The sequence below is a fragment of the Alternaria viburni genome (genome assembly GCF_023758015.1).
Source record: "Alternaria viburni strain BMP 2772 chromosome Unknown scaffold_33, whole genome shotgun sequence".
Lineage (NCBI taxonomy): Eukaryota > Fungi > Ascomycota > Dothideomycetes > Pleosporales > Pleosporaceae > Alternaria > Alternaria viburni.
In genome coordinates, this window is record NW_026055802.1 from 44,008 (window position 1) to 71,967 (window position 27,960).

Below are 27,960 nucleotides of genomic sequence, written 5' to 3' on the forward strand. Positions count from 1 at the left end.
AAAAGTAGTAAAGTTTAGTATAACTTAGTATAATTTAGTAAAGTTTAGTATATATACTTTATAATATTAAACTAAGTTATACTATATATTACTAAGTTATACTACTTTATACTAAACTTTACTACTTTTTACTAAGTTATACTACTTTATACTAAACTTTACTACTTTTTACTAAGTTTTACTAAGCTATACTAAACTTTACTATTTTTTACTAAGTTTTACTACTTTTTACTAAGTTATACTACTTTATACTAAGTTATACTACTTTTTACTAAGTTATACTACTTTATACTAAGCTTTACTACTTTATACTAAGCTTTACTACTTTATACTATACTTTACTACTTTTTACTATTTTATACTAAACTTTACTATTTTATACTACTTTATACTAAGTTATACTACTTTATACTAAACTTTATAACTTTATTTTTTTTAATTAAAAAGTTATTTTATATTTTATTTTATTATTTTATTTAAAGCTATACTTTATCTACTAAACTAATAAATAAAAATAAAAATATAAATATAATAGATATTTTAAAAAAAATAAGCTTATCTTTAACTTATAAAGTAGTATATAGCTATTTTAAAAAGCTTTAGTATAGAACTATACTACTAAGCTAAACTACTAAGATATACTACTAAGATATACTACTAAACTATACTACTAAACTAAACTACTAAGCTAAACTACTAAACTAAACTACTAAGCTAAACTACTAAACTAAACTACTAAGCTAAACTACTAAACTATTCTATTAAAGCTATATTATAAAGATTTACTATAAAGATTTACTATAAATATATTAGTTACTACTAAGAATTAAACTTACGCTCTTTAGTTATACTAATATATAGTTTAGAAGAAAATTACTACTAGACTATATAGGTCTATAGTTTTGTTTAAGTATAGTAGAATCTAATAAAATATATACTAAATACGTATTACTTATATTATATCTACTAGTAGTATTTATACTACTACTTTCTAAGTATTATCTTAACTACTATTATATAAAAGAAAGATTAAAGTTATAAAAAGTTTACTATTTAATAACTAGAAAGATATTTACTTTATATCTATATAATTATATAGCTTAATAGCTAAAACTTTAATAAATTTAAAAGAAAATAAATTATTAAGCTATAGAGTTTTAAGATATAAAAGATAGATAGTTTAGAAATAGAAAGACTTAAAGTTTAGTAGTTAAGAATTATAATAATAAAGTAGTAGTATAGTTATATAAATTAATAGTTAATAAGTTAAATACTAAAGATATTATATATATAAATAGTTAAAAGGTTAAAAAGTTAAATAGCTAAGTAGTTAAAAAGTAGAAACACTAATTATTAATAGATTAATATATTAAAATAAGTTATATTATTAGATAGAGTATAAGCTAAGTAGTTAGCTAGTTAATAAATTATAAATTAAGGTAGTAAGAAAAATTAATAGTTAGATAGCTATATAGTTAACTTAATTTAATATTCTAAAGTTAAGTATTAAAATAATTAAAAGAAAAGTAATAATAATAAGTTATAGTATAATATAGTTAGAGTTAAAAAGAAATCTAGTTAACTAGTATAAAAGTTATATAGCGAACTAAACTATTATAAGTAGCTAGTAGTATAGTAAGTAAATAAAGTATATAGCTTATAGAAAAGCTAGCTTAAAGAATACTTAGCTAGTAATAGAGTTAAATAGTTAGTAGTATAGTTAATTAGTAGTATAGTTAGATAGTAAGATAAATTAATATTAGAATAGTTATATAGTAGATAGTATATAAAAATAAGTAGCTAATAAAATAGCTACTTAGTAAAAGAGTTAGATAGTAGAGTATATAAATAGTAATAAAATAATATAACTTAAAATTATAATATTTTATAAACTTTAGAAGAGATAAATAACTTAATAGCTTAAGAATATAAATAGATAGTAACTTTATAGTTTAAGATTATTAAGAACTAAAAACTAAAAACTAAAAACTAAAAACTAAAGTCTAAAAGATAACTAAGAATCTAAAATAAAAAGAAAACTAAAAACCTAAGTCTAAAAGAAAACTAAAAATCTAAGACAAAAAGAAAACTAAAAACCTAAGACTAAAAGAAAACTAAAAATCTAAGATAAAAAGAAAACTAAAAACCTAAGACTAAAAGAAAACTAATTATCTCTAGAGTTAAGTGTAGAGATCTAATAGAACTTAGAAGTTGAATTCTAAGCTCTAATAGCTAGAAACTAAGTTTAAACTATAGTTTCTAAGCTATTACTAGAGTTTTTTATAGCTAAAGACTCTAAAAACTCTAAAGCTTCTAGAGAAGATCTTTCTAGCTCTAGAGTAATATCTCTAGTAGAAGCTATTAAACTAATAGTATCTATCTCTTCTTTAGAAAAGTAAGATTTATTATATATATTAAGTCTACCTAAGTAATAGATCTCTTCGCTAAAAAAGTAAGCTTTAAGATTAAGAAATTTATCTTTATCTTTAAGCTTGTCTTTAATAGCGTTAATATCTTTAGACTTAAGTATAAACTTAGATATAAAGCTTTTAATAAGATCTATATAAAAGTTAGTTTAAAGTTTTAATATAAAGTAAATATAAAGTAAAATAAGAATAAAAAAGATAATAAAATATACTTACTAAAGTCTTTAAATACAATACTAATCTTAGTAATATAAGTATTTAGATACTCTATAGTAGACGAAAGAGAAGTATTCTTTTTACACTCTTTAATAAGAAAGAGATACTCTAAGTCTATACTATTCTCTCTAAGTAGTTCTATTAAAAGTTAGTAAAAAGATTTTAAATAAAATAATAAAGATAATAGAGTATATACTTACTAAGAGTAGAAGAGTACCTAGTACTATTATAGTACTTAAGTCTAGCTAAGTAATAGATAATACGTAAAGTATTTAGATAGTCTATAATAAAAGAACTAGACTCTAAGTCTATCTTCTTATAGTTATTAATTATAGCTTTAATAGTAGAGTCTAACTTAGTAGACTTTACTATAGAGCTATTATTAACAAAGCTAGTAAGAAAATAAACTTTAGAAAAGCTAGGTATTTTCTATAAATACTAATAAAAGTAAATAGAAAGTAGATATAGTTATAAACTATAGTAAAGATAGATAGTAAAGTAGATAGTAAAGTAGATAGTAAAGTAGATAGTAAAGTAGATAGTAGAGTAGATAGTAGTAGATAGTAGAAGTGTTATCTACTTTAATCTAGAGGTAGAGAGCGTACTCTTATATATCTCTTTCTTTCTCTTTTCTTTATATACGCTTACGCATAAACTACGCTATTTTAGACTTTAATACTAGTATATTTAAAATCTAAAACGCTTGTTTTATAAGCGTTAATATTAATACTTCTAATACTAGTACGTTTAGAATCTAAAACGCTTGTTTTATAAGCGTTAATATCTAAAACAATTCTAAAACTAGTCTAATACTAGTCTAACACTAGTATGTTTAGAATCTAAAACACTAGTTTTACTAGTATTAGAGTCTAAAATAGCGTAGTTTATGCGTAGACAGATGTAGAGAAAGAAAAGAGAAAGAGATATATAAGAGTATACTCTCTACCTCTAGATTAAAGCAGACAACACTTCTACTATCTACTACTATCTACTACTTACTACTATCTACTTCTATCTACTACTATCTACTACTATCTACTACTATTTATCTTTTTACTACTATTTATTTTATATATTATTTTTTTTTAAAAGATTTTATATAAGTAAAAGTAAATACTTAGATATTTAAGTCTTAGTACTTTATCTACTATCTTTTCTTTTATATTTAGCTATTACTAGCTAGATTTCTATTTTAGTATTAGCTATTATCTAGCTTAGTAAGCCGGTCTTACTACTAGATTACTATACTACTTTTTAGTTAGTACTATCTCTACTAGTTATTATAGCTAGTACTAGTTACTTTTTTAGTTTTAGTATTAGCTTTTATCTAGCTTAATAAGCTAGTTTTATTATTAGATAGTTATACTACGTTTTAGTATTATCTACGTTATTAGTTATACTAATTACTATATCTATTTATCTACTAGTATTTTATATCTTCTAAAATGTCTACTTCTAGATCTAGAAAAGTAGATATTTTATCTAGTAGTTTTACGTTACCTGCTTTAGAAGATAGTTTTTATTTATTTAAAGATAATCTATTTACTAGAGAATTACTACCTTTAAACTCTACTAATAGTAATAAAAATAGAATTAAAATAGACTATACTAATTGTACTTATAGTACTTTATCTAGTTAGCCTATTAATACTACTAATTTAAAATCGCATTATAAGCATAAACATAGAAATTTAATACATACTAGTAGTAATATAGATAATATAGAAGAAAGTAGTTCTAGTTTAGATATAAATAGTAGTTTTAGTACTACTAGCTCTTCTAGTAATTCTAATCTATTTAATAGTACTATACGTAAAAAACCTAGTTTTATACTATTTAATAAAGAAGAATATAGAAGTTTTCTTTTAAAGTTTATTATTAATAATAATCTACTTTTTAAAATAGTAGAAAGTAATAGTTTTAATAATCTTTTAAAGTTTCTTAAAGATAATATACCTACTATAAGTAGACGTAGTATTAAAGAAGATTTAGATAAGCTATATAATAAAGAATTTAATAAAATTAAAAAGAAGTTAGCTAGTAATATAAGCTTCTTTTCTCTTACTTTAGACAAGTAGAGCTCTAGTAATAGTATAGACTTTTTAGGTATAACTATTAGCTTTTATAATAATTCTTTTAACTTAGAAAGCTTCTTAATAGCTTTTAAAAATCTAGAAGACTACAAGAGCTATATAGGTATAATACTATATAATTTACTAGATAAAGTATTAAAAGATTTAAATATAAATAAAAGAATTCTATCTATTACTAGAGATAATGCTAGTTCTATTACTAGTTTAGTACAAGAACTAAAAGAAAATTATAATACTAAATATAAAATAGAAATTATAGATAATAGATGCGTAGCATATATTTTAAACTTAATTACTAATAGCTTTTTAACTTACTTATGTTTTATACCTAGTAATACTATAGCTTATAATACTAAAGTTAAAAATCTAATTAAAGATAATAGAGACTATAGTTTATTATATAAAGAATATACAGATCTACCTAATCTAGTACGTAGTATTGTTAATACTATTAAATATAATATTTACTTTAAGAATAACTTTAAAAAACTAGTAAGACAATATAAAAAAATAGATTATACTACTTTAGTAGGCCTAGAAAGACTAGTTAAAGATAATACTACTAGGTAGCTATCTATATATAATATGCTAGATAGATTTATCTATTTTAAAGAAGAAATAAATACTTTATTAACTAAGGCTAAAGAAGAGCCTACTAATAGAAGAAAAAACTTTAAAATAGATAGATTTAATATTACAGAAGTAGAGTAGAATTATTTAATATATATTAGAGATACTCTAGAGATATTTAGAAAACCTACTATTAAATTTTAAGCAACTAGTTATTCTACTAGCTATTTAGTAATACCGTATATAACTAGACTTCTTACTAAACTAGAAGATATTACTAGAAATAATACTACTAATATTAACTATAATATATTTATAGAAGTAGCTATTAAAGAAGCTATAAATAAATTACTAGAGTATTATCCTATTAAAGATACTAGAGTAATTAATACTAAAGTAAAAGATTTATATATAATAACTACACTAAATCCGCAATTTAAGCTTAATATCTTTAAAACTCTTAGTTATAGCGAAGATATAATAGAACTAATAAAAGACTTATTATATAGTATATACTTTAAATATAGAAATAATTATATCTTTAATACTAATAATAATAATAATAATAATAGTATAGATATAGATATAGAAGCTTCTAATCTAGATATAGATTATAGTAGCGATAACGAGTTTTATAAAGATAATAGTATAACTATACCTAAAGAAGAGCTAGAGATCTATCTAGAAGAAGAAGTAATTTCGCAAAATATAAGTATAATAGATTACTATAACGCTAATAAATAAAAGTTTCCTATCTTATATAATATAGCTAGAGACTATTTAGCTATTTCTTCTTCTTCTAGTGCTAGCGAAAGCGAATTTAGTAAAGCTAGTAGTGTAGTAACTAAAGCTAGAAATAGATTATTACCTAATACTATTAAACAATTACTTTGTTTAAAATCGTAGAATAGTATAAGTCTAGAAGAACTAGAGATTAACGATAATATAGATCTAGATCTAGAATCTAATTATAGTAGTAGTTCTAGTAATAGTACTATTATAGACTAAGATATAGCTTATATAGTTTTCTATTTTCTTTCTTTTTTCTTTTTTTTCTTTTAGGTAGTATTAGATAGATAAAGCTTTATATAGATTAGTTAATACTATTAGATTTTCTTATATACTTTTATTTATTTATTCTTTTTTATCTAACTATACTAACTAGACTAATAGATAGTAATAAAACTAATTTAGTATATATAATATAGCTATTTCTTATATAAAGCTTAATACTTTACTTAATTACTATTTTACTTTATTAGTAGTTTACTATACTACTAGTTACTTATATTATTACTTAACTAAAATATCTACTTACTATAATACTAAGAAGCTAAATACTATTAATTATTACTTATATACTATTTTTGTTTTATTATTTTAATCTAACTATATTAACTTAATTTTTAAGTACTAACTATTACTTTATATATATATCTAAATATTATTATCTTATATCTAGTAAATCTTTTTAATATATAAGTTTCTTATTACTTATTAGTATTTATATCTATTACTATAAATACTTATAAATACGTTATACTTTTATATATTTAATAAACTTTTTATAATTTAATAAGTTTACTTATTTAATAGTATCTATACTTACTTTTTTCTTTTCTTTTAATACCTTTAGTATTTAGCTTAGTAGAGTCTACTATTAACGTATACTTATACGTTATTTTTATAATAGCTAGTAACTTTATAGAACTTAGCTATATCTTTTTACTTTAAACTTTAGATAATATTTAAATATATTATCTCTTTTATTAACTTTCTTTTTAAGTATACTCTATATACTCTTACTATTAAAAACTTTATTACTACTATATAATTTACTATATCTATTTTTAAACTATTTAGTTTCTTTATAAGTTTAAACTAAGACTATTATCTACTTTTTTTTATACTTTAGTTACTAAATACTTCTAGTACTATTTATATTTTATATATATCTAGACTTTAGTTACTTACTATATACTATATACTCTCTTTCTTATTTAATTTATACTTTAATAGTAAATTAAAATTTAATAGTTTAATAGCTTTTAGTTTAAGAAAAGCTTATATAAAGTATACTAGTCTAAACTAAAACTTTTAATCTAAACTATACTTTAAGCTAAACTTACTTTCTACTATTTATATATACTTAATAATATAACTCTACTAGTAAAGCTATATATATAATTATATTTATTTTAATATTTCTAAGCTTTATTAAAAGTTTATTTTTAGATTAATATTTATATCTTTTTATACTATATATAGATTATAATCTAACTATTTATTAATTATATATTTTAGTTTTAGCTAATTACTATATAGTACTTATACTCTTTTCTAGAGCTATATATATATTAAACTACTAAGCTATAAGATATATAACTATTTACTAGTACTAAAATACTCTATCTAAAGTTTTAAACTACTACTTTTATAACTAATATAATAATATACTATATAATTACTATCTTTATTAATATACTAAGTAATAGAATAAACTATTAACTTTTTACTAAAAGTAATAATATATTACTTAGTCTAGTTATTTAAATATAAAGCTTTAAAAAGATTTTAATATTATTTTTTTATTATTATTACTTTATAGAACTATATAAGCTATATACTATAGATAAAATATATAAATAATATATCTATTATATATATATACTTATAAAACTTAAAGTATTAGAGATACTATTATATATAGTAGCTATACTTAAATATATACTATAAAGTAAGAAAAATAAAAATCTCTAAGTTTGTAATTACTAATTAGTAATTTAGTAATTACTAAGTATTACTAAATTAGTAATTACTAGTTAGTAATTACTAACTATTAGTAAGAAGTTAGTGTTAGTAATTACTAACTTTTTTTTACTTAGTATTACTAATTTAGTAATACTTAGTAATTACTAAATCACTAACTCCCCCAACCATGTCCCCGACTCACATCTGCGCCGTCCAAGCTAACCTTCGAGTGCTAACACGCCCGACAGCCCGAAACAGAATGACGATGCACCCATGTCGTCTGTGATGATCGATGAGGCAGCTGCAAGCGATATCGGTCGGTATATTTCATCGCAGAGCCTTGGAGGATCTTCATCTTACGACGCATCGTCTTCCGTCGTAGCCGTGAACGCTTGACAAACGTTAAAGACCAGGGATTCAGGTAATTTGTCCAACGGCTCTGCTTCGTGCTCAACTCCGTGCCAGGCGGACTTAGTCGAACAGGAAGACCCTGGAATTAGTCGATGGGTGAATAGCCGCGAGCTTCCACCGCTCTTTCGGATCTTGCCAACACTCCTAGACGTCTAGCGAGTATTCCATATCCTGGCCTTGGTACCATCATCATGATCACCTGGCCATGTGCATACTTAGGCGACGCTCCTGATCCATGCTTCGTCGTGGCTGGTTGCAGAAAGACGATCCGTGCTGCTGTGTCATCGGGCCCTTGAAAGATATGTGGCGCGCACCAAGGCGCGCGACTAAGGCACGGTTTGAAAGGTGCAAGAGGCCCAGCGCAATGGTAATGAGAAGCAAATCTCCGTGGACGATCTGGTCAGGTTCGTGTTACATGTGCATTGGTTGTGGCATGTGTGCCGTCGCAGGCATGTCCGCGGGTGTCGCTTATGCTACTCGTCTAGGCAAGATGACACAGCGCGGGACTGATTTCTGATAAGCTGTCGACGAGACTCTCGTTCTTAAAGTATATTGTCGAGTATACGGATCCCGAGTAAATCATGGCCGACGTTTCAGTTGAGGGTCAGGGATCAAGGTTTCGGATGAAAGCTCCCGCCGCGGTTCATGGAGCGACTCCGAAGTCTGCGTTCCTTGAGAGCCCAGCCAGAAGCTTACAAAATTCCCTGATATCATGCTCGTCAGATCTGTCCCTCGGCGAAGGTACGTCGTATCAAAATAGCCGCGCGGACCAATAGAGATCTTCCTCCTCACCGCCTGGACGAAGTTTTCTTACGAACAGTCAGGGGGTACCGGTTACAGGCAGACCGTAGTAACACCCGAGTCGTACCGCTCGTGAGCTCACGCAAGGCAAGCCGCACTTCCATCTGCGCGCGTCATAGCTCCAAAGAATGTGTTAGACCGCGGCAGTTTCCTGCCCGGACATTGAGTAAGGGCTCCTCGCTGAGGCGCGTTGACGCCGTTGAGTAATCTACCGTGCCTCGCGACACCCGTGGACATCGGCTAAACATCGACAGTCAGCTATCAAGAAGCTCATCCATGCCGCTTCGACAGGCGTCACAAGCGTCTCATGAGGTGGGTTACATATTGTTCCCAGGGCTGAGTATACCCCAGTCAGAAATGCAGAGTAAACGGCCCGCCACCTTGGGTCGCCGAAGCGGCACCACTCTTCTTGGCCCCAGCACGCTACTTCCTTCAAACGTTCGGCACCAGTCTTCGTGCGCAAATGACAGTACCGTAAACCCACAATCGCTTCAGCGACTCCAGGATCTGCCCGTCTGCGAAAAGAGGCTGATTGTTTGCGATTGGCTGCGTTTTCGCACCCTGTCGTCCCACTCCTTACTTGCTCTTTCCCACGTTCACGCCTCTAGCAACACACTCCGCACGTGTCATCATGGCAAACGCTGTAAAATTACTACCCTGAATGTAGGTCGCATCTCGCAACTTGATACTACTGGACCGTTTTGGGCACCCGTTGGTCGCACGGTTGGCTTTTCCTTTAGTCAGGTTATTCATATAGCCACTACCCGTGGACATGTCTCCCATGCCCCTACATCATTCACCCGACCACGTACCCTTTCCACATCCAGTATCGACTCCCTGGTAGCTGGGTTTGTGGATCCACGCCGTGGCTGTCAATCCTCCTAGTGTGTCTCCGCTGACGGCCCACCGTCTTTTACACCCTTCTAAATTCCTTCTACGCTTCCGTCGCCGAGACCCTTCTTGTTTCTCTTCAACTTCTCATGCTCGTTTGTTGATCACCGGTATTAACCATGGGCTTCAATCCAGACTCCAAAGAATTGGGACCGAGTGAGCCACGAGCGCTCCAACCTACCGTCTCCAGTCAATCGAAAGCAGCAGAAGCAGGGCATAACCAGAACCGAAGCATCATGGCAACTATCGCGGACGACGACGACCGCCTACTTGTGCGCATTGGATACACTCCTGTAAGCGCTCCAAGTCATTCACTTGACCATCTTCCAACAGTCTCCGCAGGTTCTACAAAGACATTTCTCGAGATGGTCTACAGTTTCATATGCCATTTCGATTCTAGGAGTACTGGGCTCAGTGCCCGCTACCTTTGGTGCACCAATGAGCTCAGGTGGCCCAGCAACAGCAGTATGGGCTTGGTTCATTGGCAGCATCATGGCATACTGTATAGCAAGTTCAGGTACGTTTGCAACATGCATAGAAGAGTCTTAGCTAACTCTCGTCAAGTTGCCGAACTGGTCTCAGCATATCCGACAGCGGGAGGCATGTACTATGTCACAAAACACGTTGTACCACCTGAACACGTTGCAGCCTGGGCGTGGATCATCGGTTGGTGCAACTTCCTTGGACAAGCCGCCGGCGTTGCAAGTCTGGCGTATACAATCTCCCAGATGATATTGGCGACGGTTGTCATGCACACGCTAGACAATGGAGAGTCTGCTTTTACGCCGTAAGAATCACCCCACTTGGATCACCTGCAGCAGCTTACCGATCAATGCAGGCAAGCATATCAGACCGTCCTTCTCGCTATTTTCGTGTTGTGCATGTTTGGCACAATCTGCTCGTTTCCCACGAATTGGCTTCACCGCATTATCTTGTGGTTCGCCCCTATCAACAGTACGTCGACGAAGGATTCGTGTTGACCGCCGTCTGACAGCAAATAGTCATCGCATCAATCTGCATCTGCATCGCTCTTCTCATTCTCACACCGAACAAGCAAAGCCCACAATGGGTGTTCACAACAGTCATGGACGGCTCAGGCTGGGGAAGCAAGGGTTTTTCATTCCTCCTTGGGTAGGTCCAAACCAGCACTCGCATAGGCCCAGACCACTGACGAGTCCCAGCTTCCTTTCCGTTGCATGGACGATGACTGACTACGACGGCACGACACAGTAAGTCAGCCCTACGACTCCGCACATGAGCCAATCTAATCAGCGTTACACAGCATGTCGGAAGAGACCCACGATGCCGCTATTCGCGGCCCTGTAGCGATCCGCGCTGCGATCCTCGTCTCCGGCGTCGTCGGTTGGATGCTAACCGTCACCTTCTGCTTCTGCATGTCAGACTACGATGCGATTATGGCGACGCCGACCGGTCTGCCAGTGGCCCAGATCTTCTTCAACGCCGGCGGCAAAACAGGTGGAACTATCATGTGGTTCTTCGTCATGTTGGTCCAGTTCTTCACCGGCTGCTCCGCCATGTTGGCAAATGCTAGAATGGCTTGGGCTTTCTCCCGCGACGCAGCCTTCCCATTCTCGGGGTGAGTTTCCGCTTCCAGTCGGCGCTAGTATTGAGGGGTGCTGACTTTGCATAGTTTCTGGAGCAAGATCAATTCCTACACGCACACTCCGGTCAATGCGGTATGGCTTGTTGTGCTTTTCTGCAGCTGCCTCGACCTAATCGGCATCGGAAGCACCCTTACCATTACGGCTATCTTCAACATCACCGCCCCGGCCTTGGACATCAGTTACATCGCAGTCATCATTGCACACCGATGGTACGAGAACACTGTCACTTTCCACCCTGGACCATACACAATGGGCAGATGGAGCAAGCCTGTCAATGCGATTGCAGTGACATGGGTCATCTTCATCAGTGTTGTGTTGTTCTTCCCGACGGTCAAGCCTGTCAGAGCCGACAACATGAACTACGCTATCTGTGTGGCAGCCTTCATTGGCCTATTTAGCACCATCTGGTGGTATGCGGGTGCAAGGAAGAAATACACCGGCCCGCGCACAAGCGACACCATCGACATGCTTCCACCGGAGGATCCAGAGGACATCCTCAGCGACTACGACAACAACGTTTAGTACACAGCTCCGCATCGCACTCGCCTATCCCTATTCGAGAGCGCATGGCCGCCTCGAACATTACGACTTTAACGACCTCAGACCCTTTGAGGGCAACATTCACAAACGGGTTTCCATTTCCAGGAGTTTTACGGTGGCGGGCATTTTTTATTTCGGCGTTGGTCCACATTTGGGTTTCATTTTCTTTCATCATTTTCTTTCGAACAAACGGAGTCATCACCTAGAAGGGAAGAGAGATCAAGGGTCACTCCCATTCACTTGCGCAAGATACCTATAGATCGGATGATACCCCCCAAGCAGCCAGCCACACGCGTACTCGATAGCAAAACTACGCCAATGTCCTTATTATTTAGCGCAATATACTCCATCAACATTACAACCATCTACTTTCAGTAATTTCCCCCCATCGTCCTCGGTTCGCATGGTCACTACGTGGGTGTCAATGGTCACAGGTTTGCCTCTGTCACTAGCGTTGCAGCTTCATGCAATGCAGGTCATATTTGGTCCGCCCACCCGCGATTAGTCGCACACCACCAATGACAATGAATGCACCATCTTTTGCTTTTTCAGCTTTTATTGTATGGATTGATCGGTATTCAGAGGGCGTAGTTCGCCTGCTTACGTGACCCTGCACTGCTAGGACGCTGTACATATGCAGGCTTAGCGGGATCGAGGCTGTCGTCGGCAACTTCGCATTATGACACCCCTTTGGATCCTTGGCCGTTCGGTTAGAATCACGGGAAGAATGCTATGCGGGAGGGTTACTGGATGGGTGACAGGGCTACGAAGAGATCTATGGCTACGACGCTGCAGGATCTAAGATGGTGGAGCGACGTGTACTCGCACGTTACACGGGCGTAATCTTATACGAGCCGTACAGAATCTGGAACAGTCATCCTGAATTGCATGCATGTCTATGTGATTGGTCCAGAAAGACATGCTCGTTGCTCTACCAAAATTGGAGACTTCTACATCCTACATCAAATGCTACCACAACGCATTCATCCCACTAACCAGCGAACTCAGCCCACAGAAAACAACAAGTCCACCATAACCACTTCCATAGCCCCCAATCGCCTCTCCTTTCCAAGGCATGCCGCCAACAAGCGCCTCGCTCATCGGCCCAGCAACAATATTCCCAATTCCCCTAGCAAGACAGAACAGCGAGAATACGAGGACGGTATCAACATGTCCCATCCCCCTCGACTCGCCCTTCTTCGCCATCTCCCTCATAACAGCCGGCCACGCTGCTGGAAAGCCGCCGGCAAACAAACCAAACAAGATGCAAAAGATGTATAGAACAGCGATGTGTGTGGCCAAGCCCCAGAAGAGAAAGACAGAGAGCGTAGCGCCGGCAGCAGAAACGGCGATACAGACTCGCGAGTTAAATCGATCGGTCATGTACCCCATGATGGTAAGCCCGACCATAGCGGACACATTAAGTAACATGAGTGAAACCGTAGCCAACCAATCTGAAGCCCCAAACACCTCGCGGGTGAATGACGGGAGGTAAATACCAGGGAGATAGTACCCCGCGCCCTGAACAAAATTAGCAAGTTGATGTAAAAGAAAAGATCTCGAGCAAATGAGTTTCCAGTTCCAGAACCTCTTCTCCACACTACCGCTGTCCGTGACCGGGAGTCTCGGTCTAACAAACCACGCCAACGGCATACCAGCGCCAAACATTACACCAGCCAAAACACGCATTGTACTCTGATATCCCACTTGATCCAGCAACGCATTAATCAAAAGAGGTAGAATCAACCCCCCACACCCACCCCCCGCACCAATAACCCCAAATGCCAATCCCCGCCTCTTATCGAACCACTGTTCCGCAAAGACCAACAGCGGACAAAACGCTACACTGCCGCTCACACCCTGCAGCACACCCTGCGTAAACACAAGCTGGCTTGTGCTAGTACAAAACGAACTAGCCAAGTTTGACACAACACAACCAAGTAAACCCGTCATCGCCATCCAGCGTGCGAAGCCCGGTTTCCGGCGCGCGAGATAGAGGACGAGGGGGAGGAAGATGAGGATGAGAGATTGGTTTAGGACGCCGATTACGGCGGCGAAAGAGGAGGATTGGGAGGATTGGGAGGATTGGGAGTGGGAGCTGGAGGGGGAGGCAAAGGGGGCGTGTGTGGTGTAGTGGGATTGGAAACGGCCGTAGGAGAAGGATTGGCCTGTAGGGTGGTGAGTGCGTGTTAGGGGTGGTGTGTTAGAGAGAATGGTAGAGTGGCTGTGGAAGGTTGAGAAGGGACGGACCGATGGTTAGGAATTCGATGGCGAAGGCTGCGGTGAGGAAGAGCCAGGCGTGTTTTCCTTTGTCCATGGGTGGAAGGTTGGAAGGGAGTATGGACGGGAACTCATGGATCTGTGACTTGTGTTTCTCTTCGATGGCGCTTCGTGGGGGTAGATCTTGGTCGATTGGTTTAGCAACAGTTGTTGGTAGTGTGCTTTCGATGGGATCGGTGGACATGTTCCCGGTTGCCAGTACGTCGACTAGATGTAAGGGGAGAATGTGATGGGTATCAATTGACTGTACTTGCTGATGTCCTGACTGTCTTGCTTTCGGAAGGCTGTCATCCTGATGAGTAGTGTCCGCGTCGACTAGAAGTGAACATACAACTCCCGTCCTTGCAAATACTACCTTATCCGCACACGCCTTGCACCCACACGCCTTACGCCTACAAACCTTCCCATTCCCAACCACTCTCATGCGCAGTCTGGTCCGCACGCCCTACGCATCTGCAGGACGCTCTTGGCAACCATTCAATTCATCCGCAACACCTTCACACAACACATCATCCAAACATCATCCAACACAACCAATTGCATATAAACTTGTATTGATGCATATCCAGGTCTACTCTGGAAGCCAATGGGGTATTCTAACTGTGTCGCAAACATGACTTGATAAATCTCGATAGATAATGGTAAGAGAAAAGGAAAATGTGGGTGTAAAGAATGGAAGAACCTTGACATGATGATGGAAGAAACTTTTAGTCCGTTATTTCCCTTTCGTCGATGGTTGTTCTGGCGTAAATGTCGTTGCGTTAATGATTATGTTTTGCGCTTGCGAAGTGTCTGCGGGGATACGTCGCGTGTCCTCCTTCTCTGCTTCCGCGTGGTATGTGTTTTTCTTGTGCGACGTCCTCAAGGCTATGTAGACGTCATGTGCTGCGATGCCGTGTAAGGTGTCATGCATGGCACGTTGTTCCTCGATAGGCTATGACGCTGTCTTTTCTCTGTTGGTCCGACCAGATAGGTGTCCATCCATCGATAGTCGTCGACCCGTAGGTACAGGAGCAGCTTCGCCCGAGAAGCGTCTATGACCGTCCAGTTCCCATGCGGCTGAGTTCCTTTATCCGTATAGAAGAAGGCATCTTGCTGAAGCGCTTGCTACTTGAGGTGGTGGACGAGTTTGCCGAGGAAGGAGCCGAGGCATAGACGTACTCGCCGTCAACGTATTGCGCTTCGCTGATAAAGGTCGTGCGCTTCTCGCGACGTGTGTAACGCTGTTCGAGGCGGTAGAGCTCGAGGCCTGGATTGGGTTCCTGTTAGTCTACTGTCGCAGGTGTGAAGGTTCGGGGCTAAGGTAAGATGGGACGAAGCGAGGTAAGACATACGAGCTTGCATCTTCTCAATGAGACCCATTGTGTATTGTGTGAAGTTTGTTGTGCCGCGCGCCGAGGAATATTGTGTTTGTGTCTGTGTCGAAGAAGGAATACCAAGGAGAGGCGGATCGCAGATACGGCACGGTTGTGATGTCGCAATGTGTTCGCCGGCTAGTTCCCTGCTGCGCTGTTGCAGATGCCGTATCGGATTGAGGTCGGACCAGGTACTCGAATTATGTTATGATAATGCGCTTCACGCCTGTAAGATTGGTGCTCAGATTATGCGAGGGTAGATAGCGGGTAAACGAGTGTAGAGATGCGGCGCGGGAGGGGAACGATGTGATGAAAAAGGAACGGATGGCTGGTAAAAGACGGGATTAACGACTACGGTACGCGAGTTCCAAGAGGAAGGAGGGCCTTCCCTCGGATAGGTTGTTGGGGCGGGACAGTTGCTAGGCGTTCCAGGTTTCATGCGCGGGCAGTTCTCGAATCCCAAGTTGCATGATTTGGGGTTAGTAGAGCCGAAAGCCAAAACATACCAGGCCTAGAAAAGCCATCGTGTCCGTGTCGCGGCATCGTGAGTCGTGGACCGCTTTCACCATTGCGCGGCTTGCTTGCATCGATATTCTTTATTGCGGGGTGTAGCGGCTTACTTGCTTGACAGCTGGGCAATCTGTAAGCATAGCCGTCGCGGAATCCTCTCCGAAGCCTCCAAAACCCTGAAACTCCCAGAGTTCGCATCCAGAGGTTCCCGGTTCTCGAGTCAGGGTCTCACGTGGTAATCAGGGGTCTTGGGCGAGACCCCAGAACGTGCCGGCGCCACCGCCTTGGCAACCGACGCTCGTCCCAGGGGCGCATTGCTAATCCTCGTGCAGCACAATTCATCCGCCGGGTAGCAATCGGCATGGCCGATCACAGAACAGATACGTTTCTTTTCGTAGGACAACGAGAACCACCATGACATAGGATCTGATTGCTTCTCCAAAACTTGATGCCCAAAAAATTCCGGGATCGCCATGCCGCATACCGTAGATCTATAGCCTCACCATGCTCCGTGCTCCATTACAGTTGAAATTGTCCGACCATGACCTCATGCGATTACTCGAGACTCCGGGACCGTGCCATCGACCACAGCAATCGCGCCAACATTGCCTGCATCTGCTGATCCGTTCAACAACGAAATGACAGAGATGACATCCGAAGGCTCAAGCAGATGCCAGCTCGCCAGCGTCTGCTTCGAGCTGGCGCCAACCGTGACCGAGAAGACGTGATCAGTGGGCAGTTTGGACTGGCGCAGCGATCGGAACATGTCTATTGATGTTAGCGGGTGGACAGCGCAGCCAATAGTGCAACACATACCTTCATCTGTGAAGTCGTCGCCCATGCAAAGAACAAACTCAGGCGCATTACCGCTACCTTCGCCGTAGTTCTCTACAAGCGTCTTCGCGATCTCGCCCTTATTCACGAACCTCGGGCGAACTTCAAGATTGGCTTTACCCGTCATGACCTCGACGTCGTGCTTCTTTGCGACAGTCCTCTCGAGATGCTTCTGGCACTCACGCGCCTGGAACGCACCGTATTCGGGATCCGCTCTCCGATAGTGCCACGTCAGGGCAATCTTCTTGCGCTCGATGAATGAGCCTGATCATCTGTTAGTGCAAGACCATTCGGTTTAGAGTGTCAGAGCTCACCTTGGGTCCTCTCAGTGTAGTGCTGGAAGACGTCAATGACCTCCTGCTGCCAGCTCATGTCGGTCGTCTCGGTGAGGTTGTGCCATTCCTGACTGCGTGGATGTCTCATAAAGCTGCCATGCTCAGCACTTAGACCCAGCTCGGGAATATGGCCCATCCATTCGTCCAGGAAAGCTTGGTCTCTGCCGCTGATGATCCAAACAGCATTCGCAGGGTCCGCTGCTAGGGTCTTGAGGGTCCGGATGACACGATCGGATGGAATGGCTGCTTGCGGGTCTTTGACAATGGGTGTCAGAGTGCCGTCGTAATCGAACATGAAGAGTCGCTTCTTGGCCTCACGGTATTGGAAGAGTAGTTTGGCCCGATCAAGTGCTGGTGTAGCGAACGCTTGATCGAAAGCTGACAGGTTCGTCATCAATCGCTTCAGGTAGTTGTTCGACCAAGCCTGGACATTGTTTTGCACAACATGATTGTAGAGTTGAGCGTGCGTCTCGGCACGAACTTCGTCACTCTGGTTTAGAGCGTCGTTGATCGCATCGGCAACTCCGCCCATGTCCCAGGGGTTGATGTGGCTTGCGTTGTGCAAGGAACTCGCTGTACCAGAAAACTCCGACAGAATGAGCGGTCCGTGATTATCCTTTTGGCAAATGATGTATTCCATACTTGTCGTGTTCATACCGTCTCGTACGCTGGTAATGAGGCCGATGTCGGCAAGTCGAAGCAGAGCAAAGTATTCCTCCCGGGAAAGATATTGTGGGAAATGACGGACTGGGGTGAAGTCTAGGGTTCCGTAGGTGCCGTTGATCTTGGCCGCAAGGTCCGAGATCTTGTTGACCACCTTTTCCTGTGCGCCATCACTTCTATCGGTATGGACTCCGCTAGGACTTGTGACCTGGATGAGGACTACTTTGCCTACCCACTCGGGATACTTCTGAAGGAAGAGCTGGAATGCCTGAAGCTTCTGAACCACTCCGCGAACCGCATCTAGCCTGTCACGTCCAACAATGAGCTTCTTGCCAGCATACATCTCGCGGATGTCTTTGAGTTTATGTTCAATCTCCGGGTCGCCAAAAGCTTGTCGCTGTGTAGAGACTGCGTTTATTCCGATGGGGAACACGTCGACTGCTACATGCGCGCCGTAGGCATCGACTCCAGTGGAAGACGAATCGAAACCCAGTATCCTAGTACAGCAAGACGAAAAGTGCCGCGAGTAGCTGTATGACTGGAAGCCGATCATGTTGGCACCCAAAACGCCCTCCAGGATCTCTTTCCGTCTGCTCAGGCAGCGGTAGAACTCGCTACTTGGGAAAGGGATGTGCAGGTAGAAGCCAATGTAGATGTTGGGTAGACGTTGGCGAAGGAGACTTGGTAAGAGCATCAGGTAGAAATCGTGTACCATGACGATGTCGCCCGGCTTGTAGACCTCGAGGATCCTGTCTGCGAAGAGCTTGTTCATGCGGTAGTAGTCAGCCCATGATTTCCGGGCAGCGCGCCCATCAGCTGGCTCATTTTGCTTGTAGTGGAACAAGGTGTAGAGCTCGTGCTCGGCATATGTCCTCCAATGGCTCTGATTCTTCAGGATGTATTCATCTTTGCCATCATCTACCTCGTCGACAAGCCACACTGGCACAATCCTGCCTCCGTGATCGCGTTCGAGCTGTTTATCCAATCGTGCTCGATCGTCTGGGCCTATCCTGAAGCTGTTTGGAGCTTGAGGCACTTGTGTCGGTTTCTTTGGATCGACGGGAATGGGCGCGGCGGCCTTGTTCATAGGCGCTTGCGTAGCTGTGACGGATGCTGTCTTTGCGTGCGCGATCTCACCAGTCCAGCCTACGAGCACGTGGTTCCATGGAGAAGAACTGGAAGCCAGGTAAGAGAAGGAGTCGAAAAGGGCCGAGGTTCCGCGTCGCGGGTTCAGTTCCCAATCGTTGCCCTGTGAGTAACCAATTGAATAGGGTATGGCAAAGGTCGCACTGATAACGCGACCGCTGAGGTTCAAGCCAGGGTGTGCGGCGCGAGGATCTACGTCTGCAAGGTCGTGCTTGGCATTCGGGTCGGGATCCTCGCTCGTTTTGCTCTTGACGTCTCCATCAGTTTGTGCGCCGGCTGCCTGTTCAGTCTGAGTGCTAGCCTGGCCGTCTTTTTGCTGGCCAGAGAAGTATGAGTTGGCGCTCCATTGGGGGCCTGGTGTGGCAGTCTCGGGATTGAAGGGAAGGTTGCTCGTCTTCTCGGTGGTAGACTCGTCGAAGTAGGCAGTTTTGCCGGAGAGATGTACACCGGGTGTGACTGGCACGTTGGTAATTGCGGGGTTTAGCGCGGGATGTGTGCTGTCTTGGGAGTCGAGCGGAGGCCTCTGGGGCTTCTCATCTGTGGGAGGGGCCATGGTGGATGTAAGCGTAGCCGGTGCTCTGTATGGAACTGTCAGGTACTTGTAGGCGAGAAGATGAGAGGTGGGAGGATGATAGGTGAGGAATATGCCGAGCGGTGGACAGGCAGTGCAATGTTTACGTGCATGCAGTGGTGAGGCGCGACTAAAAATAATTATGAAATGTGAATTACCTGGTGCTTGCGTCGCTGTCTTGGACGAGTCTCACAGGAAAGAGCTCCGCAATGGGTCTGGGCTGGGGCTGTCACGGAACGAGGGGAATTTAGAGGTCTCAAACGAAGGGTGGTGTGAGAAGGATGTCAGAGAGAAGACACCACGTGTGTCGAGAAGCTCACAGAAGGTCGACGAGTGTAATGAGGGAAGAAAAGCTGGCCGTGGTGGGATGGTTCAACGCCCCACTAACATAGCTGTGACGTTGGAACCGACCAGCTCGGGCCTTACTGTCTCTGCTGCAAGCAAGGCATCGCACCATTACTGACTCCTCGCGCCTGCACGCGCTCCGCTCGCTGACCGCTCTGCGAAGTTTTGTTGGGCGTGTCAATATGATGTCAGGCAGCTTTCATATCGGACGAGGGTGTGGGCCGGCGCAAGTGCTGCAAGTGGACCGACGGAGACGCCTTGGGGCCTCTGCAGTGCCTGTGGGGTATTGGGGGCAGTCTGGCCACTTTCACAATTGCCCTCGATATATCATGGGACATGGCAGACGCAGGGCTAGCAATAAACGTGTCCAACGGCCGGGTGCATACGAGAGCGACTGGTAATGCAGCATGCCCGCGGGAGTGCCTGGCATCCTCCGCCGTCGACTCGACGGCCCAAAGCGGACTAGATGCTTGGCATAGTGCACGCGAAGATGCATGCAGAAGATTCGTGTAGAGTGAGCACAACCACCACCTTGCCCCATTGCGAGTCGTCGTTATCTCCCCGGGCCTAATGCAACTCTCGCGTACCCGGCTGATATGTCGCGCCCATAACCGCTTCAATCCGTCCCTTGCGCTATGGCAGCACTTTGTCCAACCTGGCTCGCCAGGACCCCGCGACCGGCGCCAACTTTCTACTGCGACAGAAACTGCACAAGATGGCGCGAATTCAAGTAGCAAGGGTGATAATACTCATGCTCGCGATGCCCAAGCTAGCGAAGTAGTCACCGACAATGCGGCAGAACCGCCGAATGCAGAGGCAAAGCAATTGCCCGTGAGGAGAATGACCACGGTCAAAGGGCGCTGGCTGTCCAGCAAGGTCGAGGTTTCGATCGCTAAAAACAAGCACCTGAAGCGGACAATGCCTACTCCCTCGAACGACGAGTACCAGGATCAGCTGGTGACTGCCAGAGACGCGTTCGCAAAATCGCAAGACTACGAGGGCGTAGTTGTGCGGCCCATCGTTGTCGGGAAGGTCAGAGAAACCGCACTTCCATGGTGTGTGAACATGGAGGGAGAGCCAACAATGACAGGCATGGATCGGTACATCCCTAAGCGACCCTCACTCGTAATGTCATGCTAAGTCGAGGTCCAGTCTGCAATCAGAAATCGAGAGATTCTACAAATACACACAACCCGATCGCTACGAAACGGCCGCGCGGAAGCACCTCATCGAACAGGTGCAGAGACAGGTTAAACAGTTTCTTCCAAAATACAACATCGAAGTGTTTGGCTCTGAACGGACTGGCATAGCCATGCCTCTGTCCGACATAGACTTCAGGCTGGTATTAAAGTCGCAACCGTCAGACCCCGCGCATGTGCCAAAATTCCCGCCAGATACGAAAGAGCGTAAGAAGGGAACACGTCTTCTGAGTAAGTTATATTGGACGGTATTCAATAAGAACGGAGCATACCTACTGGCCGCGATTCGTCACGCGCGCTATCCTCTCGTCGCCGCGCAGGACCGCAAATCGGGCTTGGATGTGCAGGTTGTGCTCTCGAACGATACATCCATCTCGAGGGTCACCATGCAGGAGTACATGGAAAAGATACCCTATCTGCGAGAGCTGTACTGGGTAGTCAAGACCATGTTCGATACACGCGGCTTGTCAGACGTATTCCGGGGCGGTTTTGGCTCCTACTCGCTCTTCATGATGGTCGTCGCCAGCATCAAGCATGCACCAAAGCCACCGCAAGACTCTGCGCATGCCCTCCTCCACTTCCTCGACTTCTGGGGCAACTTCGACACGACGAAGCACGGTGTGTCTATCGAACCAGCCTACCTCTTCGACAAGGCAAAACACCCTGTCCTCACGGATACGCAGAGGGCTCGGCTACAGGTATGAAATCGCCCAACTTCCTCTTCACATCTTCCATCATACTAACCACCACACAGAGCGGAGAAACCAAACCCCTCCCCTCCTACATGCTCTCCCTCCGCGACCCCGCCGACGAAACCAACGACCTCGGCCGCAAAGGCATAGCCATCAAGCACGTCCAAGCCACCTTGCGCGATCTCCACAAGAACCTCCTCCTCGACATCAAATTCAACAAGCGAGCCTCCATACTCTGCCCTCTCGTAGGCCCATCCTACATGCTGCAACTCGAACGTCGCAGGAAACTACAAAACTACGGTCGCGAGTGGGTGGAGAGGGAACAAAAGGACCTTGCTCAATTGGCAAAGGAGGTTAGAGAGGGTGGATGGCAAAGTGTAGTAGACGCAGTAGATGAAGAGGTGTTGAAGGACTCTGTGGAGGAGGATGTGGAGGAGAATACACTGAAGACGATGGAAGAGGAAGAGGCCAGGCTGCGAGTAGCCAAGGAAGAGCGGGATAGGGAGTGGAAGAGGCTGGCCGAGGAGAAGACTCGGCTGTTGAGGGAAGAAGCGCAAAATACGTCGATACTAGACCATGGTGATACCATGTCTTCGATCTTGGGTATGGGTATGCCTGCAGTGGAGGGTCCGCAGACAAGTAAAGATAGTGTAGACGGACAAGGCGATGAAGCGAAGAAGGCCTAGTCGCTTGCCAATGTTATAGAATATCATTACATTCAATCATCACAGTAATCACAAACAAGCACGCGACTCAAGTCGAACATCAGAGAAGAAATCGAGCCTGTTGTGGTAAGAGTGATAATAGCCAGATGCTATGAACCCCAGTCCAGCATGCATGCCGTAGTACAAGTGTAAAACCCCCCATCAGTCACTACCATGAAAGTCTGCCCCTAACAACCATCATCCTAGCCTCCCTTTCGCAGATGCTAACGACAAAAGACACGCTCTCCGCCGCACCCAGTCTTGACGCTCCTTTGTTGCGCTTCGAGGGCCTAGATGGCGTACTTTCGGGTCCACTCGCGCGCCGTCGATTCGTAGCGGGACCGGTCGGTCTTGTAGACGTGTGCGATCTCGGGGACGAGCGGGTCGTCGGGGTTTGGGTCTGTCAGCATCGAGCAGATACTCAGCAGCACTGTGGATTTTGTTAGTATGTATTCTACTCGAGGTAGGGGACTCGGGTTACGCACCCTTCGAGATGGTCAGAGCAGGGCTCCATTGGTCTCGCAGAATGTCCAAGCAGATGCTGCCGTTGGAGTTGATGTTGGGGTGGTAGATGCGGGTGGTGAAGTTGACCTTCGGGGGCTTGAAGGGGTAGTCGGTTGGGAAGTGGATTGCTAGGAAGAAGACACCGCCGGAATATGGTGAGTCGCCGGGACCCATGATGGTTGCTTGCCAGTGGAACTGCGTGTTGTTAGTGTCGTGTCCAGTGTAGTTTTTCGTTCGCCCAGCCGCGTGGCTGTCTTGCAGAAGAGTGACGTACCAGATCATCTCCGATGGGGCCAGCTGAACAGGAAGAGGGAGGGTCACTAGGGGTGTCATGTCAGCTAAATGTTCTTCTCGTCGTGTTCGGCAGGGAGACGGCGTTGCGGCCTTGCTTGAGGGCCCCGCATGCGGTCGTGGCCGTGCAAGCAAAACAGCGAGCCTCGCCGCCAGCCACGAGGGCCGGGAGATAGGTCACGTACCGGCCGAGATCGGTCAACTCCTTGTTGATGCGCTTGAGAGCCATGGCTGCGGTGTGTGTGTGTGTGGTGTGTGGAGTGGTGGTGACGGGTATCGCGGGTGTCGGGGTCGAGCGAGTTGGTGTTGAAGAGTTGAAGTGGGATGTCTGCGCAGGCAAGGCGGTTAGTTAGCGGCGGGGATCCAAAGAAAGCAAGTGCGGCGTGTCAGCGCGGGAACCTCATCCGCCACTCTTTAACTCACTCACCTCTGACTCTATGCGAGGACAAAGACGGTCACGCTGTAGGTGCACGATGTTTTGCACGATGGGGCTGGAGCAGGGGCGTTTGTATTTATCATGTGTGAGGAGCCAACCGCACGAGGCGAGACAAGCTGACCGCCCAACTGTCGCTGCCCACATTTCCACCGAGCGTTTCTACCCAGCAACCGCGCTGGGTGGCAACCTATCGAAGCCTGGAGAAGATGCCTCAAGGCTGACATGGACATTCACGCTGCTTCTGACCTCACTTAGTCACCACGCATTGGGCGGTAGCGAAGCCTTTACTCGGGTGGCGAACGGCACTGTGGATACGAGCAATCAGATGTGATACTTGCCGCGTTCGAGGCAAGAGTCGCCGGGTTTGATATGCATTTACTTCTAAATAAACATTGCCTGCATGCGTACCACCGCTAGGCGCCTACAGCTGACATGTTGCCTGTGATTGGGTGCGCTTCTACGTATACTTGTTGGTAGTACAGCAACAACCCGAGCATATTTCACCATTAGCAGAATGCTTGCAGACCTGTGATTGCGCGACCGAGGATCAAAGCTGATGCAGGTTAGTCAGAGTCGAGACACGTTTTGATTGTACTCACAGTGGATGTCGCTTTGGCCCTCATATGTCTGCGTCACAAACAAGTTGGCGACATGTCTTCCGATCCCGTACTCGTCGGATACTGCGTTTCCGCCAAACACTTCTTGCAGTCTGCTCACAGTCAGTACATGTCGAACAAGCGCTTGGTGCTACTTACGTTCGCGCGTTGATCAAAGCCCGGTCACAGTTCTGTCTCTTGATCATAGAGATCATCTCAGGTGCAGCTTTGCCCTCGTCCTTGAGCCTTCCGACTTGGTGGGCGGCCAGGATTCCGTATGCAGCATCCGTCGTCGCGTCAGCTAGCTTCTTCTGCACAAGCTGGTACTTGGCAATCGGGTTGTTCTTGAACTGTTTCCTCTCGAGGGCGTACTCTCGGGTCCTTGCAATGCAGTCCTCGAGAGCACCGATAGTCCCCCAGGCAATGCCATATCTGGCCGAGTTCAGACAGCTGAAGGGTCCCTTCAAACCCTCAACCTCTGGGAACATGTTTGCTTCGGACACGGGACACTCATCAAGCTGGATCATGCCGGTAATGGACGCCCGCAGACCGTTCTTGTGCTTGATTGGCGGGGTCTCGAGAGTACCCGGTGGACATTGGTCGCGCTCAATGACAAAGCCACGGATCTTGCCAGTCTCCTGCAGCTTCGCCCAGACAAGGAGAACATCGGCAATGGGCGAGTTTGTGATCCACGTCTTTGATCCAGACAGTGAGTAGTAGCCCTTCTTAGTCGGATGTGGCTTAGCAGTTGTCTCCAGAGAGCCTGGATCGGATCCGTGGTTTGGCTCAGTCAGACCAAAGCAGCCCAGCAGTTGGCCCTTGGCCATCTTGGGTAGGAGGCGCTCCTTCAGTTCTTCCGATCCAAACTCCTCGATACCTCCCATGGCCAGTGAGCTTTGGACTGAGTAGCCGGAACGATATCCAGAATCGACTCTCTCCACAGCTCTTGTGATCAGACCTGCGGCAACACTGCTGACTCCGGCGCACTCATAGCCCTGAATGCTTGCACCCAGTAGCCCTAATTCGCCCATTTCCGTGATGATCTTCCTATCAAAGTCCTCATTGCGGTATGCATCTGTAACACGTCAGCTAGCTCCAGACTCCCCACAACGGTATATGTACCTAGCACTCTCGGGAGCATGCGCTCTTGGCAATATGACTCTGCTGTTTCCGAGATGGCTTGCTCTTCCTCTGTGAACAAGTTGCTTGTGTTCAATGGATCTTGCCAGTCAAACTTGACGGGAGCATGTAGGTACCGCTTGCCGAGGGCCGCAGACCGGAGTGGGGTGCGCAATTGCCTGGCGGCATGTCTGTAGGTTGGTCGCAGCATTTTGGAGTCGTTATCAGGAATGTGGAAAGTGTCTCAGCTACACAAAAGTGACAGTTATACCCGGTTTCTCACGAGAATCTGCGTAATTGGATGAAGTTGGCCTCGGAAGTCCCACCGTTGAAAGAACCGCGGCAGGCGGTTCGGAAGCACTCCGCGGTGGCAAGAAAGCTAGCATCATCACTCCAGACACGCGGCAATTGAAGGATTTGGCGGGATCACGAGTTGCAGATAGCAGATGCGAGATGCATCGCCTGGAATGCATGCAGAGCCTCACTAAGCGATGACAGGCCAATGTGGGGTAGCGACGCCAAGAAATGTAGACCGTGATTGCGCGCGGTGAGACGCGAACGCGTCGTGACGATCGTTGGCGTCACTTTCTCCAGCCACCACGCAGTCGCCTACGCTTCTACACACAACGCTCTGGGCCAACAGCACCTCAAACCTCTTCGATTAATACAACTGTCAGGGGAAAGTAGTCGCCATGGGTATCAAACACCTGTACCAGCTCATTGAGGAGCATGCGCCAGAGGCCGTCAAGAAGGGCGAGATCAAGAACCAGTTTGGACGCAAAGTCGCTATAGTACGTCTGCTGTCGTCTTCCCTCTGCGGTCGATTGCTAACATACTCAGGATGCGTATGCATATCTAAACCCCTCTATTGCTCTCCCATCTAATACTGTGTAGATCTATGAGCATCTACAGTTTCCTCATCGCGGTCCGCTCCGATGGCCAGCAGCTCATGAGCGAGACGGGTGAAACCACTTCACATCTCATGGGTCTCTTCTACCGCACAATGCGCATGGTCGACAACGGCATCAAGCCCCTCTACGTCTTCGATGGCGCTCCACCCAAACTCAAGTCCGGCGAGCTCGCGAAGCGTTTCCAGCGCAAGACAGAGGCACACGCGGCGGCTGAAGAGGCGAAGGAGACTGGTACAGCGGAGGATGTTGAGAAGTTCTCGCGGCGGACAGTCAGGGTCACGAGGGAGCACAACGAGGAGTGCCAGCGCTTGCTCAAGCTCATGGGCATTCCGTACATTGTCGCACCCACCGAGGCTGAAGCTCAGTGTGCTACGTTGGCGAGAGGAGGCAAGGTGTACGCCGCTGCTTCAGAGGATATGGACACGCTTACTTTCGATTCACCCATCCTGCTGCGACACTTGACCTTCAGCGAGCAGCGCAAAGAGCCCATTCTGGAAATCCACCTGGACAAGGTGCTCGAAGGCCTGAACATGGAGCGGAAGCAGGTACGGATAGATCACTACCTCGAACGTATCATATACTAATCACTGTCAGTTCATCGATCTCTGTATCCTCCTCGGTTGCGATTATCTCGACCCCATCAAAGGCATCGGGCCAAGCACCGCCCTCAAACTCATCCGTGAGCACACGGACCTCGAAGGCGTCGTCGAACACATCAAGTCCCAATCCTCCAAGAAGCTCACCATTCCCGACGACTGGCCGTTCGCCGATGCGCGCCTCCTCTTCCTCGAGCCCGACGTGCGCCCCGCCGACGACCCAGAATGCGATTTCAAGTGGGAAGCCCCAGATGTAGAAGGTCTCGTCAAGTTCCTGGTCGAGGAGAAGCACTTCAACGAAGACAGGGTGCGCAACGGAGCAGCCAAGCTACAGAAGAACATGAAGACGGCGCAGCAGAGCAGACTAGAGGGCTTCTTCAAGCCGATTGAGAAGACCGCTGAGGAGAAGGCTAGTCTCAAGCGCAAGGCAGAGGAGAAGCTTGAGGAAAAGAAGAAGAAGCAAAAGGCTGATGCGAAGGCGAAGAAGCAGGCCAAGGCTAAGCCGAGGACTGCTGGTTAGAGAGATGTTGTGAGACGGGGACGGAGCAC

At 43.7% G+C, this 27,960-nt stretch overlaps 7 protein-coding genes across 7 annotated transcripts; 3 read left to right on the forward strand and 4 right to left on the reverse strand.

The window, feature by feature from the left end:
- Window positions 1-10,278: 10,278 nt before the first annotated feature.
- On the forward strand, window positions 10,279-12,306 carry J4E79_010749 (uncharacterized protein; the record flags this gene model as incomplete). Its single annotated transcript, XM_049359582.1, has 8 exons — window positions 10,279-10,452; window positions 10,502-10,676; window positions 10,724-10,946; window positions 10,998-11,113; window positions 11,161-11,290; window positions 11,341-11,388; window positions 11,442-11,756; window positions 11,811-12,306. The coding sequence occupies 8 exons, from the start codon at window positions 10,279-10,281 to the stop codon at window positions 12,304-12,306; spliced, it is 1,677 nt and encodes a 558-aa protein (XP_049205884.1).
- A 3,332-nt stretch (window positions 12,307-15,638) lies between these two features.
- On the reverse strand, window positions 15,639-15,966 carry J4E79_010750 (uncharacterized protein; the record flags this gene model as incomplete). Its single annotated transcript, XM_049359583.1, has 2 exons — window positions 15,639-15,853; window positions 15,939-15,966. 2 exons carry the CDS (start codon window positions 15,964-15,966, stop codon window positions 15,639-15,641), a joined length of 243 nt encoding a protein of 80 aa, XP_049205885.1.
- A 1,050-nt stretch (window positions 15,967-17,016) lies between these two features.
- Window positions 17,017-20,000, reverse strand: J4E79_010751 (uncharacterized protein; the record flags this gene model as incomplete). Its single annotated transcript, XM_049359584.1, has 3 exons — window positions 17,017-17,237; window positions 17,286-17,567; window positions 17,618-20,000. The coding sequence occupies 3 exons, from the start codon at window positions 19,998-20,000 to the stop codon at window positions 17,017-17,019; spliced, it is 2,886 nt and encodes a 961-aa protein (XP_049205886.1).
- Window positions 20,001-20,933: 933 nt separating this feature from the next.
- Window positions 20,934-22,940, forward strand: J4E79_010752 (uncharacterized protein; the record flags this gene model as incomplete). The annotated part of the gene is made up of 3 exons (XM_049359585.1): window positions 20,934-21,463; window positions 21,516-22,260; window positions 22,317-22,940. The coding sequence occupies 3 exons, from the start codon at window positions 20,934-20,936 to the stop codon at window positions 22,938-22,940; spliced, it is 1,899 nt and encodes a 632-aa protein (XP_049205887.1).
- Window positions 22,941-23,248: 308 nt separating this feature from the next.
- Window positions 23,249-23,982, reverse strand: UBC1_2 (Ubiquitin-conjugating enzyme E2 1; the record flags this gene model as incomplete). Its single annotated transcript, XM_049359586.1, has 4 exons — window positions 23,249-23,388; window positions 23,444-23,657; window positions 23,737-23,782; window positions 23,939-23,982. The coding sequence occupies 4 exons, from the start codon at window positions 23,980-23,982 to the stop codon at window positions 23,249-23,251; spliced, it is 444 nt and encodes a 147-aa protein (XP_049205888.1).
- Window positions 23,983-24,695: 713 nt separating this feature from the next.
- J4E79_010754 (uncharacterized protein) lies at window positions 24,696-26,115 on the reverse strand (the record flags this gene model as incomplete). Its single annotated transcript, XM_049359587.1, has 4 exons — window positions 24,696-24,742; window positions 24,789-24,898; window positions 24,945-25,860; window positions 25,908-26,115. 4 exons carry the CDS (start codon window positions 26,113-26,115, stop codon window positions 24,696-24,698), a joined length of 1,281 nt encoding a protein of 426 aa, XP_049205889.1.
- A 481-nt stretch (window positions 26,116-26,596) lies between these two features.
- FEN1 (Elongation of fatty acids protein 2) lies at window positions 26,597-27,931 on the forward strand (the record flags this gene model as incomplete). Its single annotated transcript, XM_049359588.1, has 4 exons — window positions 26,597-26,695; window positions 26,745-26,749; window positions 26,799-27,360; window positions 27,410-27,931. The coding sequence occupies 4 exons, from the start codon at window positions 26,597-26,599 to the stop codon at window positions 27,929-27,931; spliced, it is 1,188 nt and encodes a 395-aa protein (XP_049205890.1).
- Window positions 27,932-27,960: the final 29 nt, after the last annotated feature.